Genomic DNA, 17,910 nt, shown 5'->3' on the forward strand with positions numbered 1-17,910 from the left:
ATGCTAGGTGTGTGTAGGGGCTCTCTCTGCCCTTGGAGAAGCCCACGTTCTCCCTCGAACACATTGCTCTCTCTCTCTCTCTCTCCCTCCTTCTCACCTTCAAAAACCCTCCAAATAAAATCTATTTTACTTCACTGCTCATCTAGTCCTGATATTCTTTACTGCGAGGCAAGACAAGAGCCCAGTAGCCCTGGGTAAGGCCTAGGGCTACTGACTTTCCTGAAAAGAGCAAATCCTCACTCCAGCCTGAGAAATCCAACCTGAGAAATCAACTCCCTGTGGAGAATACCAAGCGGACATCAGGTGTGGCTTGACAGCCACCTGGTGGGACTGGCTGGGGTGCTTTGGCCCGTCTCAGACTTTATCAGTCCTGGTCTTCCCAGCTGGGTCTCAGGGTGGCAAGAGGTGGATTGGGAGAAAATGTCTGTTTCTCTCTCCTCCCCTCATGTAAGCCACCTGTGGGCCCACCAACACCAATGTCAGGGATTGAACCTGGGTCGGCAGCCTGCAAGGCAAGGGCCCTGTACTGTCGCTGCGCCCAGTGCTGGGTCACTTTGGACCTAAGGACCGGGCCGCATCTGTCTCGCACGTGATGCCCTTTAGGGTTCGCCAGGTTGATTCTACTGCTAGCCTGCATAGCAGTTTCTGATTCTCTCCTTCCGCCACTCTCAGCATGGCAGCCTCGAACACCTCCCCACTCCCTCGCCAAGCAGGGCTTCCAGCCAGACTCCACCCCAGTGTGGCCGATCGCGCCAGCCAATGAGCGCGCGCGCCTGGCCGCAGCCAATGGGCAGGCAGCGCGGGAGGCAGCCAATGAGGGGGAAGCGCGGGCCGGACCCCGCGATCCCGTCATGTCGAGCTGGTGGCGCCAGTGCGCGGCCCCGGACGGGGTCTCGGACCCGGGCTCGCGGGGCCGCCGCAGGACGTGGGCCGAGCTGCTGGGTAGGTGGGCGGGGTCCCGAACGCGACCACTCGCGTTTTTATCCTGCCGGGGTCCCGCCCCCGACAGCCTCCTTAGACCCTCCATGTGCGTGTCCTGGTCCCGGGCCCCGCATCTCTGCCCGGCCCCAAATCTCTGCTCCTCCCGCCCCGACCCCGCATCTCTGCGGCCCCGCATCTCTGCTCCTTCCGCTCCGACCCCGCACCTCTGCCTGGCCCCGCATCTCTGCCCCTCGCCCCCCACACACCCCGCATCCTGGCCTCCCTCCCGGCTCCGCATCTCTGCTCCCTGCCCCGACCCCGCATCTCAGCTCTTCTGTCCGGACCAGCCTGGCCCACAGTGGACCCCCGCAGTGCCCCCCTGTGCATCCTGTCATGCAGGAAGGACGTTTAGAGGAAGGGTGGCCCCGCACACGCGGGCAGCTCTGCAGGACTCAGGCCCAGGAGCACCGCAGTGCTGCCTCTGGGACCCCGAGGAGCCCCGCTACTCGTCCCCCTCGTTTCTCGGTGGGCAACCTGGCTTTCTGCTTCCTGTGTGTTCAGGACAGTGCTGGCCCCAAGTGGGCTTGTCGGGGTCCCTGATGCTTAGCTAGAAGGAATCTCACATAAGTGACTTTTCCCTGGGGCGTGTGTGGTCTCCTTGGGTGAGGTTTTGGGGGTGCTCAGAGCTTTTTAAACGGGCTTTTCCTTTAGCAGGAAGAGTCAAGAGACAGAAGTGTGATTCCCGCAGGGCTCAGGAGCTCGGAGCAGCTGCGGCCAGCCTCCTGAGACGGCACCTGGCCTTGAAGGGCCTTCTGCTCGAGGTGAGAGAGGTGGCGCCTGGCAGTGCAGCCGAGTCCAGGTGGTTCTGTTGTTAACTTGGCGGCCACACCTGGACTTAGGTTCAGGGATCACTTCTGGTGTTGCTGGGATCAAACTGGCACAGGGGAGCCCAGCCCCTCTGGCCCAGGTTGTGTTGTGTCTGTTGTTATCGGGGTGGCCGGTGCCCAGCAGTAGGCTGCTCAGGCCCTTCAGTATTTCCCCAGACTTGTTAAGGCGCACAGAAGCGTTTGATCTGATAGAAGGACCCATTTGATTTTGTGCAGGTGAGAAAGAAATTTGGATCATTTCTGTCTTTGGAGATAAAAGAACTGGGGAAATAGACTTAATAATTCTCGACTCGATTAGTTATGTCCACTAAGGTTTTGTTTTGTTTTGTTTTTGCTTTTTGGGTCACAACCAGCGATGCACAGGGGTTACTCCTGGCTCTGCACTCAGGCATTACTCCTGGCGGTGCTTGGGGACAGTATGGGATGCCAGGGATTGAACCTGGGTCGGCCATGTGCAAGGCAAATGCCCTACCCGCTGTACTGTTGCTCTGGTCCCAGATTTGTTTTTTTTTTTTTTAAATAGGGACCAGGGCCAGAGAGATAGTACAGTGCGTAAGGCACTTGCCTTGCATACGCCCCATTCAGGTTTGAGTCCTGACACCTTATGTATCCCCCTGAGCCCTGCCAGGAGTAAGTCCTAAGCACTGCCAGGTGTGGCCAAAAAAACCAAAAAGGAAAATAAAGGACCAGACCCAGTGATGGTGTTGGGGATTCGGCTCACACATGCTCCAGCCATAGTCCCCACCTCAGCGGCTTGTCGGCAGTGGCCGAGGCTGTGCTCGCCAGGCTGCTGTCATGAAACGGAGGGGTGTGGTTTCTAGGTGGAAGGCACACCACACCGAGAGCTGAGTCTCAGCCTCTGGACGGACCCTGGCAGCCCTGAGGCCAGCCCTGGCCTTCCCAGCTGGATTATCAGTAAGTAGGGCTTTGTCTCTGGGTGTGTGGAGTTAGGAAGAGCTTTTCCTATATAGTGACCTGGATTTGTGCAGAGCTCCTTCCAGGTAACAGTGGCTCCCTGCTCATGATGAGGCAGTTGTTGAACTTCAGAAGTGGCCCTTTGGGACACTTGGGGACAGGGCAGTGGGGAAAGCTGATGTGGGTCCTGGAAGAGTGCTTCCTGTGCTGTGTGAGGTTAGGGGAGGGGCCGTTAATGGGGTGGCCCTCGTTTCCATGTTGTGATGACTTGCTTCAGAGAGACGAACCAGCTCACAGATCTGTTTTTGTTTTTGTTTTTATTTTCACAGATCTGTTTTAAATTTCCACCAATGTCAATTTAAGTAGTAATTCAGCTGGATCAGTGACTACTGTGGTCATCTCACTGATCTTTGCAACAGTAATTGCATTTTAATTTCACAGATTATATGTCATTTCATTCAATAAGCTGAAATACATACTTCCTTTATTTTTGGATCAAGGCGTAGAGTTGAGGGGTTGGAGCAGTAGTACAGGGGGGAGGTTTTTTGCCTTGTATGTAGCAAACCGGGCTTTGATCCCTGGCATCCCATATGGTGCCCCAAGCACCACCAGGAGTATTTTGTGATTGCTGAGCCAGGAGTAACAACCCCCTGAGCATCACTGGCCTATACTTTACATAGGAGTCTCTTAACCGTGGTTCTAAATATAAATGAACCCTCAGTTAATGATTTTTGTTTCGGGGCCACATCTGACTGTGTTTAAGGCTGACTCCTGCCTCTACATTCAGGGATCAAACCTGGGTCAATTGCATGCCAGTCAATTGCCCTCCCCACTGTCCCTACAATTCATTACTTCTGAGTTCTTTTTTCCTACTGATGATACTAGCTACCACCTTTCTTTACTTTCATGGTGCCAGAATGAACTCAGATCTCTGCTGGAGCCATTTTCCTAGCCTTGAATTTTTTTTTCTTTTGTGGGGAGTGGGCGTGGGAAGGGGTTGGAATCACACCTGGTGAGTCTCAGGGACGTACTTGGCTCTGTGCCCAGGGTCATCGATGGTGATGCCCCGCCCCCTGTCTCTGTCCTCTTGATTTTTTTCCATCACTCTAAAAAAACCTTTGTATTTGGCTTCCTGCCTGCACAGTGACTGACCCTAAGGCAGGAAGGCAGGTACCTTGTGGTGGCTGCACCTGGGGCCTGGCCCCCACTCCCCTGAGGCAGCCTGGGCACAGATCCCCAGGTCTGAAGGTGGGTGGGTCCCTCCTGGGGCTTGGGGGTGATGCCCAGACCCAGGTCCGAGACCCTGAACATGGCAGCTGATGAATTTTCTTTTCTTCCTGGTATTGGGGATTATGCCAGGACCTCTTCCCTGCCAGACAGATTTTGTTGTGACCAGTGACCGTTGTGGCTACTTTGTGCTCATTCACATGTTGTGTGTTTTCAGGGCCTGAAAATACCTCAGGTGCTCATTAAACATCTGTTTTTAGATGCCAAACAAGAATGTGCTCACCTGTGGGCACCTGTTGTAGGGATCCAGGCCTTTAAGCAAGTGCTCTGCTGAGCCCTTGACGATCTCGCTTGGCTGGATGCAGGCGAGACCCTGGGCACTGTTTGGGGCACCCAGGTGCCCACACAGAACTGGGCCCGTCTCAGTCTCCCCTCCCCAGAAGGTAAGGGTGACGGGGCATGTCTGTCTGCCTCGTGCTGCTGGCCTGGGATCGCAGGAGCTCCCTGAAGCTGCCTCCATGACGCCTCTGTCCCCTCTAGCGCTGTCTGCTTTTCCCGGGGCTGTGGCCAGGGCTTGCTCTGAGATGCTGTCTGCCTTTTTCGCTCTAGGCTCTGCACTGCAGGACCAAGCCTCATGGCTGGGGGTCCCTGTGCTGGATCTGTGCAGCCAGCTGGTCGCCTCCCGCCTGCTGCAGCTCTGTGGGGCAGCCCCTGCCGGGGTGCTGCTGAGTGCAGAGCAGAGGGTAAGCCGCAGCTCCAGCAGGGAGGCCGTGCTGCCCTGGCTCCTTGTCATCCTGAGAAATAGGGCGTTTGGGCCTGTTCTCTCCCCAGAGGAAGCTGGCCTCTCTGTTGGAGACCGTGCGCTGCTTCTCTGCACACGGCATGCTTTCCCGCCACCACTGCTGTCAGGAGCTGTGGAGAGAGCAGGTGAGTCTGGGGGTCTGCTGTGGGCGAAGCTGCAGAGACCTGCGTTCTGGGGGCTTCAGCAAGTGTTTCTGTGAGGACGGAGGAAGCCCCCAAACTACCATGTTTCTCGATGTCCTCTGTCAATGGTTTATTAAGATGAGATGTGTCACAAAAATGGGATTTTCTGTCTCTGTAGCATATTAATATGAAGAAGTGCCCGGGCCGTGCTGGCTGGCTCAGGGACGTGGCTGAGACATCGTCTGTTCTGGGGCTGGAGAGAAAGCTCAGTGGGCTGAGCGTGTGGTTTGCATGAAGAGGCCTGGGTTTGGCCCCCGGAGCTACGCGTCCTCCAAGCACTGCTGAGGGACCCCCAATAGTAGTTATCAGCTTATTTGGGGGCATTTTTAATTTAGTTGATATATAGATACTTGAATAATGGAGAAAACGCATAACTCCTGTTTGGTTATTTACTTCTTAATTTTTACTGTATATATAATTTTTTTGTGGGGGACACTCCTGGTGGTGCTCTTGGATCCTCTCAGAGCACCGCTGGGGGACCAGGTAGTGCCAGGGAATGAACCCAAGATTCCTTTGCGCCCTTGTTTCTTCCGCAGGGCTTGAAGGTATCTAGGAAGCGGACACACATGCCACACTGCCTGGTGTCCCGGGCAGCTGTTTGCTTGCTCAGTCAGGGCAGGTGTCTGTGCTCACGAGAGCCTGGGAGAGGGAGTGCTGAGCACAGGCGAGCTGACGGTTGCAGGCACAGGGGCGGCCAGGAAAGTTACTGCGGTCAGTGGGATGCTGTGTGGGGTGTGAGAGGTGCAGCTGGGTGAGCAGGGGGCCTTGGCGGCAGGGGGCTTCCACGCGCGCAGGAGGCCACGTGGGTGCTGTGGCAGTGAGGCCTCTCACAGGTGTGCACGGCCGTGAGGCAGGACTGTCTAGAGAGGTGAGGGACCACTCGGGTTCTGAAATGGGCCTGGTGCACTCGTGTGAGAGGAGCAGGGCCACAGGGAGCGGGAGCTGGCAGGTGTGTGGGCCTGGGCTCCGGTGGAGGTGGGTGGGGAGGGGGGTCCAGGGCACGTCCAGGTGCTGGAGAGTCACGTGTCCGTGTCTGTGTTCCACAGAGCCTGGTGGCTCAGGGCACAGGTGGGTGCACTGTGGAGACTTGGGCAGAGACTCATGGCACCTCCTTTCTTCAGAAATCGCTGGCGCTGGAGGCTGTGTGGCATCTCCACACTCACAACATTGTGCGCTTCCAGGAGCTGCTGGAAAGGTAACCTGCCTGCTGGCAGTGTCCTCGGGCCTTAGCTGTGCTGTTAGGGCACCCGCCGGGGTTGGCCCATCACGTGCACACTCGCTCTTCTCTGGCAAGGACGTCCCTGTGGCTAGAGACCCCTGGGGAGCAAGGCTGAGAGTGTGTGGAACCACTTCCTGCTTTGACCCCCGGCTCTGCCCTCGGTCACTGCTGCCGGGACTCGGGACCATATGGGTGCTGGGGATCAAACGTGGGCTGGCACGGGCAATGTCAGGGCTCTGCCTGCTATACTGCTGATCTGGCCTTAAAAGAGGGATTTTATTAAAAGCTTGACTCCGTAGTTGGGCCAAGGCTAGGAGAGGGACATGGAAGCACTGTTTGGGAGCTGTGGAAAATGACTCAAACCTGAGAAAGACTTGTCCCCAGACCAGCGGTGTGGAAGAGGCAGGGCCCAGGTGTTCGCTTTCTGGAAGATTCCACCTTTGGGCGGAGGCAAGGAGAGTTGGTTTGTGGAAGGAATGGAAAGTGCATGCGGAGACACGGGGACTGAGGTTCCCTCCTAGTGGGCATCTGGCGGGGTCTGCCCACAGCACAGGCTTTTCTGTGTAGACTGACTGGGGATGGACATTGTCCTGGGAAGCCGAGGCCAGTGTTTGGCTCTGGACCACATCTAAGGTGAAAAGTCGAGTCTTTACTATATGCAGCAAAATGATCAGTAACCCAGAGAGGAGGGAAATGGGATTCTAAGAAAGAACTCAAAGAAATCACGGGAGGATTTTTTTTAGTCTTGAATTGGGAAAGAACTCAGTATGAAAGAAATCCAGGAGTTCTAAAAGGTCAGTGAAGTGCGTAATGTGGAAAGCATGTTTCTGAGCAGATATGCCTGATGCAAGAGCAGCAGAGTCTGGGCTGCCGATAGGCTGATTGAAGGAATAAGTAGATCTGCCTTCAGTTTTGTCCGGACACCAGCTGTCCATTAGGTCAGTCAACAGACTTGACCTGATGTTTGTCCCTTGAAGGGAGCCTTGGGGTGCACCTTCAGGATTACGGCTGAGGCTTGAGCGACTGTAGTGGCAGGGAAAGGGGCTGTCGAGTCTGCAGGTGTGCCAGTGCTGGTCAGTGACGGGTTCAGGGATGGGTCACTGCTGGGGTCAGTGAGGGTCTCAGATGGTCAGTGCTGGGATCAGTGAGCGCCTCAGATGGTCAGTGCTGAGGGTCTCAGATGGCTAGTGATGGGGTTAGTGAGAGAGTCTTAGAGATGGTCAGTGCTGGGGTCAGTGAGAGGGTCCCATAGATGGTCTGTTAGGGTCAGTGAGAGTCTCAGAGATAGTCAGTGCTGAGGTCAGTGAGAGAGTCTCAGATGGTGAGTGTTGCGGTCAGTGAGAGGGTCTCATGGTCAGTGCCCCTGAGCTTTGCTTGGAAGGCCCCTCCCCACATGAGAAACATTGTACATGGGATAAAGAGCTCTTCCACTTCACATATTGGGACTGATCCGATTTAAAGTGATGGCTGCGTATCGGGAAGCACCTCCTTGCAAGTGTGAGGATGTGGTTCGCTGGCCAGCACCAGCCCCGCGTCTCTGCCTCCTGGTGAGGTGAGCACTGTGTCCACGGCACAGGCAGGCACCTGGGCAGGCTGTGCCTGCAGCGTCGTGCTTCGGGAGGTGTCCAGCCACTTCCCCAGGGCAAGGTGGGCTGAGTCCTGAGGAGAGGTTTGTCTGTCCTATCTCTGAGAAGGCGGCCGACAGCTGGGCCGTTCCGGGCAGTGCTTAGACTGGGCAGCGCTGAGTCCGCCCAGCCCAGCCGAACTCCCTTTCCCCACCGGGAACCAGCCATCCCACGTAAACGCGGATATTCTGAATTGATTGGCGAATTTGTGTTTCTGATCTTGGGCCTCACCCGTGGTGCTCTGGATGGAACTGGGCCCCGTGTGCCAAGCTGCACTCTGCCTCTCGAGTCCCTGTCCTGTCTGATGCCCTCCGTGGCCCCACCTGCCCCATGTCTGTTTATATTGCAGCCACACGGACACGCAGGCCCTGGTCACGTGGCTCGTGGAGAAGCTGCGCCTGCTGTGTGAGCAGGCTGAGGTGCCCGGTCAGCCCTCCCAGGTTGCCACTACCGTGCTCTCTGGTACGTGGAGGGATGCTGGGGGGAGCGCACAGTCCTTGTGGGGGTCCCACAGCCCAATGTCTCCATGGTGCCCTCGTTGAATCTTGCTGGGGACGTGGGCAGGCCAGCTCCTGCTTCCGTCTCTCTAAGCATCTCCCCTCCAGGGTGGCCTGCCCCTGCCATGGCCAGTGGCCCTGCAGGCTGGGACCTGCAGTGACAGGTAGATGAGAAATGGAATGTCCTTTCCAGGGGCCTGGGGGTCGTTTTCCTCTGCAAAGGACCATTCCTTTTTCTGCATCTCTCTTGGTCACGTGAGCCGCTTTGATTCCTAAATCCAGATAAGAAGGTTGTGTCTAGCCACAGATTTTCTCAGTCTGTTTTCTGCCCCATCCATCAGCCTGGGATGTTCTGGACCTTCTCTTGGTGTGGGTTCCAGACGTGACAGAAACCCTCAGATGCTGCTTTGATTCCCAGGGCAGGTGTGCCTTGGCTAGTGGAGAGTCCTCGTGTGGGGTGGACTCAGTGTGGTCAGGAGCGGCATCGCCGTGTGCCTGGACCGCCCCACCCTCAAGCTGTGTCTGTGGCCCTGTCATCTGCACGCTGCCCTGTTGTGTTTGTTCCAGACCTAGTGCAGGTGCTAGTGTCCAGGGCGTTCCAGGAGGACACAGACCGGGGAGGAGATGCCGACTCTGACCAGGTGCCCCAGGTAGGCGGGAAGTGGACTCGGCCAAGTGACCAGTGCCCCAGGTGGGGGGGGGGGGTGGAGTTGGCCGAGTCCTGGGCTGTGGCACGAAGGAATGCGGGTTCCCAGACAGTCAGTGGCATGCCACCAGCACTGGCCTTGGGGAGCGCCCTGTGGCCATCACGAGGTGACCCTGAAGGTGCCTGGTGTGCACAGGGGACCGGGAAGGCCATCTTCAGGCTTGGCTGGACGGTCACTGTTCCTATCCTGACCATTGGAAATCAACACACTAAGTGAATTCAGACCTTGAGTTTTGGGCTATGTCCAGTGACACTCGGGAAGCTGGGCTTCACCAGCTGAGTGGCTCTCCAGCCCAAATTTAAAATAATATTTTATAAAATTTATAAAAGGGGTCGGAGAGACAGGACAGTGGGAGGGCACTTACCTTGTGTGGCCCTGGCATCCATGTGGTCTCTGAGCACTGCTGGACACTCCCCTTGAGGTCGAGTTGCCTCTGCACAGCTCTGGGAAGCGGCAGGGGTGGCTGGGCGGGTGCCAGGGGTAGGTTCTGTGGTGTCGTCTGTCTGGGGTCCTGCGAGCTCCCGTGACCACTGCCCATCTCTACAGGTTGCCGTGACGGTACTTCAGCGCATGCTGCAGGGTGAGGCCCTTCCTGCTGTGACTGGGCCCCAAGCCCCAGTCCTAGTGCTCCGTCGGTCGGCTGAGCTGGGAGGCCCTCAGGGCCCTCACATGGTCATGAGTGTTTGGGGCTCTGGGGCCACCCCCACCCTGAGTGTAGACACGGGGCTGGTCCGGCTGAGCGAGGCTGCGTGCTGACGTCTGCCCTGACATCTGCCCTCAGATGCCCTGGGTGTCCTGGCTGCGCCGGAGGGGAGCTCGGGACTCAAGGTGGCGGCTGCCTGGTGCGTTCCTGGGCCTGCGGGCACAGCTGGGACGTGGCATGTCTCCCTCCGAGCTCTTTCGCTGAGCTGCAGCTATGTGTGGGGGACACTTCTCTTTGTCCCGCTGCTTCCATCCACGGCCTTCCCTCTCTCTCCTGCGCTGGGGGCACCCTTCCTCCCTGCTCGCCTCCCTGCCGGCGTGTGCCGCGTTTCCAGGAGCAGCTGTCCGAATGCTGGGTGTGGAAGGCTCCTGCTTCCTCCTCCCCACTTCAGCCTTTGGGGGTTCACATTTGGCTCCACCTGGCCCTGAGCTTCCTTCCTGGCTGTCTGACGTCTTCCCTGGACACAGGGTGCATCGCAGGGTTCAGTGCGGGAGGTACTGGGCCCTGCTGGGGGGCCGGGGGGGCCTGACGACCCGCACTGCCTTGCAGGCTCCACGTCCTTGGCACACAGCTCTGCCCGGGGGCTGCGCCTGCCATGCCCCTGAAGAGGTTTTCCCGTCAGACTCTGATTTGGACCCTCACCTACGAGCCCGTGCTGAGAGGTGAGCCCTGACCTGGGGTGATGAGGCCCCTGTTCTTTCGTCACAGGAGCTTGAGATGGTGGCAGGGTTCGACCATTAAACACCTTTTGATTTGGAAATGCCAGATTCTCATCAAGAAAATTTAGAATGAAATCAATGAGGTAGTTTGGGGCCTGATCCCTGGTAAGGGTGCCACCCACCGCCACGCCCAGCAGTGCCCAGGGACAGGAGCACCCCATGACTCCCGGCGCCCACCAGGATTGTTCCTTGAGCATAGAGCCAGGAGTAAACCCTGGGCACCAACAGCTGTGATCTAAAAACAAAATCAAAAAGGAGCCTATTAGGGCCAGGGAGAGAACTGGCGGGGAACTGGTCTGCTCTCTGGCATGTGGGTAGCCCCTGCGCGCCTGCATATTGCTGCTGTGACCCCGACGCGTGTGGCGGAGGAGTTAGAAAGGCCAGCAGATGTGATAAGGGCTTGCCAGCAGGTAACTGACTCAGACAGAGATGTCTGGTGACAGGAAACCCCTGATAGGGAGATACTTGCTGATAACCGAGGGGAACGGTGGTTCCGACCCGAGCTTCCAGAGGGGTGGCTGCTGACGTGATGATCTGTCTGTCCCCGAGTAAAGTGTCCGATGCGCTCCAGATGCAGAGAGACTGGACCTTCGCCAGAACCCCAGCCCTGCTGCGTGACCTGTTTCGTGGAGTGAGTCCGGCTCGGCCTCTGGGGTGCTGAGACCTGGGCGTGGCCTTCTGGGGCGGCGGCTGTCTGCCGGCCACCAGGAGAGCCCCTTGCTCACCCTCTCTTGCAGCTCTTCGTGCCCCTGAGTGCGGAGGAGCTGCTCGGCCTTCTGCAGCACGTGCTGGCTGCCCAGGAGGTCAACTGGCGACACGTGCTGTCCTGTGTGTCTGCAGTGGTGGTCTGCCTGCCGCAGGCCCAGCTCTTGGTCCACGGTGCGGGGGCGGGGGGCCCCGTCCAGCTTGGGGAGGGCAGCAGTGCCTAGCCAGAGCCTGCTGCCCTCGGCCTCTGCTCTTGGCAGTCTCTGCTTGTCCTGGGGCCACACTGGCAGGGCCCTGGAGTACCATCCCAGCTCAGCGCTCAGGGAGTGGGGTGGGGGGTGGAGCCTGCTGCACGCAGAGCCTGTGTCCAGCCCTCTGAGTTGTGTAGAGACGTGACGTGCACCTCACAGACATGGGGAGGCCTCATGCTGGCGGTTCTCCCTCCCCTAGATTGGGTGGCGCGTTTGCTGGCCTGTGCCTTCGAGAGCTGTGACCTGGACAGCATGGTCACCGCCTTCCTGGTTGTCCGTCAGGCTGCCTTGGAGGGCCCCGCTGTGTCCGTATCCTATGCCGACTGGTTCCAGGTCAGCCCCTCGCTGAGCAGTGAGCCTCCCAGAGCAGGCTGCCGGGTCAGCGCTGCAGGGCTGGCTGGCCGCCGAGTGCCCTTAAGCCTGATGGCCTCCTGCCCTCTGTCCAGGGACTAGTGTGTGCACGTGGGTCAGGCGCACTCACAAGAGGGGAGCCCCATGCCCATAGGAGGGAGTGATGGGCAGGCGGAGAGTGGGGGTAAACCAGATGGACTGTGATGGGGGCCGGTACCTCTGTAACATCTCAGTCCTTGCAAGTGTCACACTGTGTAGACGTGGCGCCTCTTGGGCCCCAGACACCTTGTAGAAGCTCCTCCCACCAGCCCATGCCCCGCCCACCTGCCCTAGGGCTCCGCCCACTTACCCTAGGACTCCTCCCACCGGCCCACAGGGCTCCGCCCACTTGCCCATGCCTTCCTGCCTCTTCTGCAGGGATCATGCTCCGAGCCAACCCTCACGGGGCCCCATCTCCCGGGGAGGGCCCTGCCTGGCACAGGTGTCGGGGCTGTGATGGCAGGAAAAAGCCCTGGGCAGTTCCCACACAGGCAGAAGGGGCGCCCCGGGGAAGACTCGGTGGGCTCTTGCCCTGACCCATCCGGAAGCTGCCACAGCGTCCCAGACCCCTGCTCTGGCAGGAGGTGGAGGTGGTGCTGTGCTGAGCCCTGCGGTCCCACTCTCTCACCAGGCCTCTTTTGGGAGTGCTCAGGGCCACCACGTCAGCAGCAAGAAAGCGCTGGTGTTTCTCTTCAAATTCCTGGCTGAGCTGGTGCCCTACGAGGGCCCCCGGTACCTGCAGGTGGGCCCTGACACTGGTCCCGGGTGGGGGTCCTGGGGTAGGGGCCTCCTGCTGCCCCGGCAGGTGTTGTCGTTGCCCCCTCCAGGGGAGAGGAGGGCGGGGCTGGGGGTTCTGCTCCCCCTTCTTTGACCACCATCCCCAGCACAGGGCAGACCCTTGGGCTTCTCCCATCGGCACGCTGTGGAAGTGACCCTCTGCCGCAGGTGCATCTCCTCCACCCGCCACTGGTGCCCAGCAAGCACCGCACCCTGCTCACTGACTACGCCTCGCTGGCCAGGACCCGGCTGGCTGACCTGCAGGCACGTCCCGCGCTGTGCTGCCCCTCCCACTGCCCGCCCCCCCGCCGTGCACACTGACACTGTCCCTCGGCAGGTTCCTATGGAGGCCATGGGGCTGTATGAGGACCTGTCTACAGCTGGGGATGTCCCCAAGGTACTGTCCCCACTGTTGCAGACGCCTGTGGGATCTTGGGGTAGGTCTCAGTTGTGAGTCTTGTGAGAGTCTCAGAGTGGATCCTGTGAGGGTCTCGGCTGTGGAGCCTGTGAGGGTCTCGTCCGTGAGTCCTGTGAATGTCTCGGGGGGGGGGGCAGCTTTTGTGGGTCTTAGCTGTGAGACCTGTGAGGGTCTTAGGGGAAGGGAGCCTGTGAGGGTATTGTGGGGGAGCCTGTGAGGGTCTTGGGATGGATCCTGTGTGGGTCTCGGCTGAGTCCTGTGAGGGTCTCAGCTGTGGAAACTCTGTGGGTTGAGACTGGAGTCTGTGTGGGTCTCAGCTATGAGTCCTGTAAGAGTCTCAAGGTAGACCCTGTGAGGGTCTCAGCTGTGAGTCCTGTGAGGGTCTCAGCTGTGAAAACTCTGTGGGTTGTGGTTGTGGAGCCTGTGAAGGTCTCGGGGTGGATTCTGTGAGGGTCTCAGCTGTGGAGCCTGTGAGGGTCTTGGCTGTGAGTCCTGTGAGGGTCTTGGCTGTGGAGCCTGTGAGGGTCTCAGGCTGGATTCTGCGAGGGTCTTGGCTGTGGAGCCGATATGGGTGTCAGCTCTGAGTCCTGTGATAGTCTCCGGGTGGAGCCTTTGAGGGTCTTGGCTGTGGAGCCTGTGAGGGTCTTGGCTGTGAGTCCTGTGAGGGTCTTGGCTGTAGAGCCTGTGAGGGTCTTGGGCTGGATTCTGTGAGGGTCTTGGCTGTGGAGCCGATATGGGTGTCAGCTCTGAGTCCTGTGAGAGTCTCGGTGTGGAGCCTGTGAGGGTCTTGGCTGTGAGTCCTGTGAGGGCCTCGATTGTGAATCCTGTGAGTGTCTCAGCTCTGGCTCCAGAGACTCAGGCTCTGTGTGGGTCTTGGCTGTGGAGCCCGTGAGGATTTCAGGGTGGATCCTTGTGAGGGTCTCGGCTGTAGAGCCTGTGTGGGTCTCAGCTGTGAGCTCTGTGAGGGTCTGGGGTGGAACCTGTGAGGGTCTTAGCTGTGGAGCCTGTGTGGGTCTCGGCTGAGTCCTATGAGAGTCTCGGGGTGGAGCCTATGAGTGTCTCAGGGTGGAGCCTGTGGAGGTCTCATCTGTGGAGACTTTTTGAGGATCTCAGTTGTGGAGCCTGTGAGGGTCTTGGCTCTGAGTCCTGTGCTCCTTCCCACCTGGACATGTGTGCTTGGAGCCTTGACTGCCTTGGAGGTGCATCACGACTGGTTCACAGGGGCCCATATGGTACCACGAGTTCTTTGTGCTCCATCTGGAGCTTCCTAAGGGTGGCAAACAGTGGTACCTCCCTCTTTGGTGGCGTTTCAAGTCAGCATGTTGTTGCTGTGTGGACGTGTGCCTGCTCTGTGGCCTTTGTTGGGAGTCAGGCAGGGATAGAGCGTGGCTCTTAGTTCCAGCTCTGGTCATCTCTCCCTCCTCCCCCTCCCTTCCCGTGGAGCCAGCCGCACTGCCAGGCACAGCAGGATGTCAGCAAGGCCATTGAGGTGTTTGAACATACCGGCCGGATCCCTGTCGCTGTCATGGAGGCCAGGTAAGACCCTGTGGCTGGGTGGACACAGACCCGGGACTCGGCCACGTGGCCCTCTCCTAGAGAGAGACAGTGCTGTGTCTCCTTTGGAAGAGCTTCCCACACAGAGTGGCTCAGGCCCGAGAGACGCCTGGTCAGTCTGATCCCAGGGCCCCTGCTTCTGGCTCCTCCCCCCGTGGGGTGATGTGGGAGGTTATTTGTTGTGAAGCGGTTAGTGGCTGTGGCACCCCGATCGGCTTAGCCCCTGGAGAACGGCCACCATCCATCCAAACGGCCCTTCTGACCTGTGGCCCCAGGTGGCAGATTGGCTGCTGCGGCTGCTCCTGCAGGAGGTGCCTCGGGTGGGCAGCTGAGCTGTGGCTCGTGGCGATGTCTGAGCATGAAAGCAGGCGGCCAGGTGTTGCCCTGGGGGTGGGCCGACTCTCCCTGACCGCTCCTCCTGCCACCTGGCATGTTTAACGCCTCACCGTGCTCTGTGTCTTACAGCATCTTCCGGAGGCCCTACTTCCTGTCGCACTTCCTCCCTGCTCTGCTCACACCGCGCGTGGTCAGTAGGCCTCCCGACCCTGCCCAGGGGCTGCGTCCACCTCTGACGTCTCATGTGACCCGTCTCCCCCAGCTCCCGCAGGTCCCCGATGCCCGAGTGGCCTTCATCGAGGCCCTGAAGAGGTAGGGCCTGCTGTTCCTAGCAGGGCTTTGCTGGGCCCAGGACACGTGTTTTACTTAAAACCTGGCCTCTGTCGTGCTTCCAAAGAGAAGGACTTTGATTCTGAATATCTTAGTATCATTCTCCAGTGAACCTTTCGGATGATTGGTGTGGAGTTAAAGTAGCTTCATGCTAATAATCATGGCCCCCAGAGAAGAGGTAAAGCAGAGAAAGGAGGAGAATGGGTGCCAGCCATGGTTGTCTTCCGGTCTCTGCACGGAGCCGCAGGGTTTGTGGTCGCCAGTGACCACTGGCAGGAGTAGCAGGAAACCCAAGATGCTGGTTCCCAGGGGCATGGGGACTGGCCCTGGAAGGCAGCAAAGAGCCTGGGGCTGGCGAGATAGGACAGAGGACAGGGCACTGGCTTTGGGTCAGCCCCTAGCACCACATGTGGTCCCCTAAGCATAGAGCCAGGAGTCAACCATGAGCACCACCAGAGAGAGTAGCCCAGAAATCAAAAGGAAAGAAAAAAGCAGCCCAGGAAGGAAGAACAACTTTTTTTTATCTGGCATTGAGACAGTTCTTGTGCTGCGGGTGGCTCAGTGGTGAAGAACTTAACCTGTCACATGGCCCTGGACTGAGTCTAGCACCACAACACGCCCCCAGCCAGGAGTGACCCCCTAGCACTGAGCCAGGAGTAGCTACAGCATTGCTGGGTATGCGTGACCCCCAAGCCCAGGAGGAAGTTTTACTGGGCCAGGGATATAGCCCGGGGCTCGCAGGGTCCATCCCCAGCACTCGAGCCCTCGGCTGGTACCACCGAGAGTGGGCCCTTGGCCTGATGGTGACGAAGGGAAGCAAAGGGGCTTTGACTTTTTAAGTGTTTCATTTTTAACTTATTATTTGCCTTTTTTATAGGCACCAGTGGTGCTGGGATTGGGTCCCGGGCTGCACACACACACCAGGCATCTGCCCCACACTAGGTCCCCCTCCCGGTCCCTGTGCCGGCCATTTATTCTGGAAATCTGTGTCCTTGGACATGATAGGACAGAAATGTGGAGAGGACTGTGTGGAGGCCCCGCCACTGTCTCCAGTGCCTCCCTTGCCCCTCACCTGCACTGCCAGGCGCCTGTCTGCCAGCCCTGCTCCAGGCCGCACACCCAGTTTCCTTGAACCTGCTCTCTTCCAAATCATTCATTCCTGCCTCTCCCGCAGAAGGCACCGAGGGCACAGGCACGTGCCTGACCTGCTTGTTGGCGTCCTGTTCTCTCAGTGCTTAGCTCCTCTGGCCCTTAGTGGTGGGACGTGTCTCGAGAGAGGCTGCCGCGGCAGGAGTCCTGCTCCCTGTCTGCAGGGGCCACGCCATGCTGGTGACGGGAGGGGGCTCCCTCGTGCAGGGTCACACGAGCTCTCCGGCTGACCCAGATCTGCACTCAGCATTGGAAATTAGTGATAGACGAGTGGGTGGCACCACCTCCGATGCCACAGTCACGTGCGCCATGGCCACCATTGGGCGACTGTTAAACGGTCGTATATTGACACAAACAGTCAGAACCACAAGCTTTCATGTGTCTACCAGCTTTTTCTTTCCTTCTGGGCCACAACCAGCGGTGCTCAGGGCTTCCTCCCGACTCTGCACTCAAGGTGTCCCCTGGCAGGGTTGGGGACCCTGTGGGGACTAAGGGTCGAACCAGGCTTGGAGTGTGCGTGGCGGGCACTGGTCGCTGTCCTGGCTACTGGTTTTTCTGAAGATGACTGTGTGGACAGTCCACTCTAACTCACTTTGATGTCCTATGTCACGTTTCTCTTTTATGAGTTTGGGAAATGTAAGTTTGAGAATTGGTCCTTGTTGACTTGATTTTATGTTTCCTTCTGATCCAGAGCAGATAAAATCCCCCCGTCTCTGTACTCCACGTACCGCCAGGCTTGCTCTGCTGCCGAAGATGGGAAGCCAGAAAGTAAGCCAGCAGGACTGTCCTCTGCCTTGCTCTGCTCTCCAGTTGTCCTCCCGAGTCTGAGGACCTAAACAGCCGACTCCGAGGGCAAGGCATGGCCCTGTGTCATGCTGAGCTTGGCCCCATATGGGGTACTGGGGATTGGACCTGGGCTGGCCATGTGCCAGGCAAACGCCCTTCCTGCTGTGCTATCACTCTGGCCCGGAACCACTTTTTCTATCGTTTATTTGTAGATAGACTATATAAATAACAGTGTTGGAGGGACAGGTGCCTGCAGCCCCAGGCCCAGACAGACGGTCCTGTCACCCCCACAGCAGATGCAGTGGCACAGACACAGCTGGGAGAACCGCTGGAGGCACTCAAGGCTGCACTGCACGCGCTCCGGGAGGCAATGGCGGACCCTGTCCGGCATGAAGGTGACGGGGGGACATGCAGAGACCCTGCTTCTAGCCTGCACTCAGCAGGGCAGAGACAGCGGGATGGGGGGCTGGGTAGCCAGAAAGGGGATGCTAGGGGTTGTCTGTAGAAAGGGTCCTAGAGACCCCCGAGTGTCATCAACCCCAGTTTAGTCTAGTACTTGTGTGGTTTTCTTTTCCTTTTTGGGTCACTCCTGGCTCTGCACTCAGGAATGACTCCTGGCGGTGCTCAGGGGACCATATGGGATGCTGGGAATCGAACCTGGGTCGGCCCTGTGCAAGGCAAACTCCCTACCTGCTGTGCTATTGCTCCAGCCCCAGCACTTGTGTGTTTTATGTGAGAAACGCAGCATCTGGTCTAAAGCTCTCTTTGCTGGGCAAGAGGGTCCTGTTTCTGTCCGATGGGGCTCTGGAG

General features: G+C 58.4%; 1 protein-coding gene across 2 annotated transcripts in view; it reads left to right on the plus strand.

Annotated features, from left to right (window-relative positions):
- Positions 1–824: 824 nt before the first annotated feature.
- Positions 825–17,910, plus strand: part of FANCA (FA complementation group A) — a 28,946-nt gene continuing 11,860 nt past the window's right edge. For both annotated transcript variants that reach the window (XM_055145204.1, XM_055145205.1), the window contains exons 1-22: positions 825–942; positions 1,633–1,742; positions 2,630–2,723; positions 4,560–4,693; positions 4,782–4,877; positions 6,056–6,129; positions 8,128–8,240; positions 8,843–8,925; positions 9,529–9,562; positions 9,764–9,824; positions 10,235–10,347; positions 10,959–11,035; positions 11,142–11,283; positions 11,560–11,693; positions 12,382–12,492; positions 12,696–12,791; positions 12,865–12,924; positions 14,393–14,481; positions 14,965–15,025; positions 15,098–15,147; positions 17,006–17,082; positions 17,394–17,495. In XM_055145204.1, coding sequence (XP_055001179.1) covers positions 852–942; positions 1,633–1,742; positions 2,630–2,723; positions 4,560–4,693; positions 4,782–4,877; positions 6,056–6,129; positions 8,128–8,240; positions 8,843–8,925; positions 9,529–9,562; positions 9,764–9,824; positions 10,235–10,347; positions 10,959–11,035; positions 11,142–11,283; positions 11,560–11,693; positions 12,382–12,492; positions 12,696–12,791; positions 12,865–12,924; positions 14,393–14,481; positions 14,965–15,025; positions 15,098–15,147; positions 17,006–17,082; positions 17,394–17,495 — 2,002 coding nt within the window. In that variant the 5' untranslated portion in view covers positions 825–851. The remainder of the gene's footprint in view (positions 943–1,632; positions 1,743–2,629; positions 2,724–4,559; positions 4,694–4,781; positions 4,878–6,055; positions 6,130–8,127; positions 8,241–8,842; positions 8,926–9,528; positions 9,563–9,763; positions 9,825–10,234; positions 10,348–10,958; positions 11,036–11,141; positions 11,284–11,559; positions 11,694–12,381; positions 12,493–12,695; positions 12,792–12,864; positions 12,925–14,392; positions 14,482–14,964; positions 15,026–15,097; positions 15,148–17,005; positions 17,083–17,393; positions 17,496–17,910) is intronic.

Source organism: Sorex araneus, chromosome 8, assembly GCF_027595985.1.
Source record: "Sorex araneus isolate mSorAra2 chromosome 8, mSorAra2.pri, whole genome shotgun sequence".
In the NCBI taxonomy this organism is placed as follows: domain Eukaryota; kingdom Metazoa; phylum Chordata; class Mammalia; order Eulipotyphla; family Soricidae; genus Sorex; species Sorex araneus.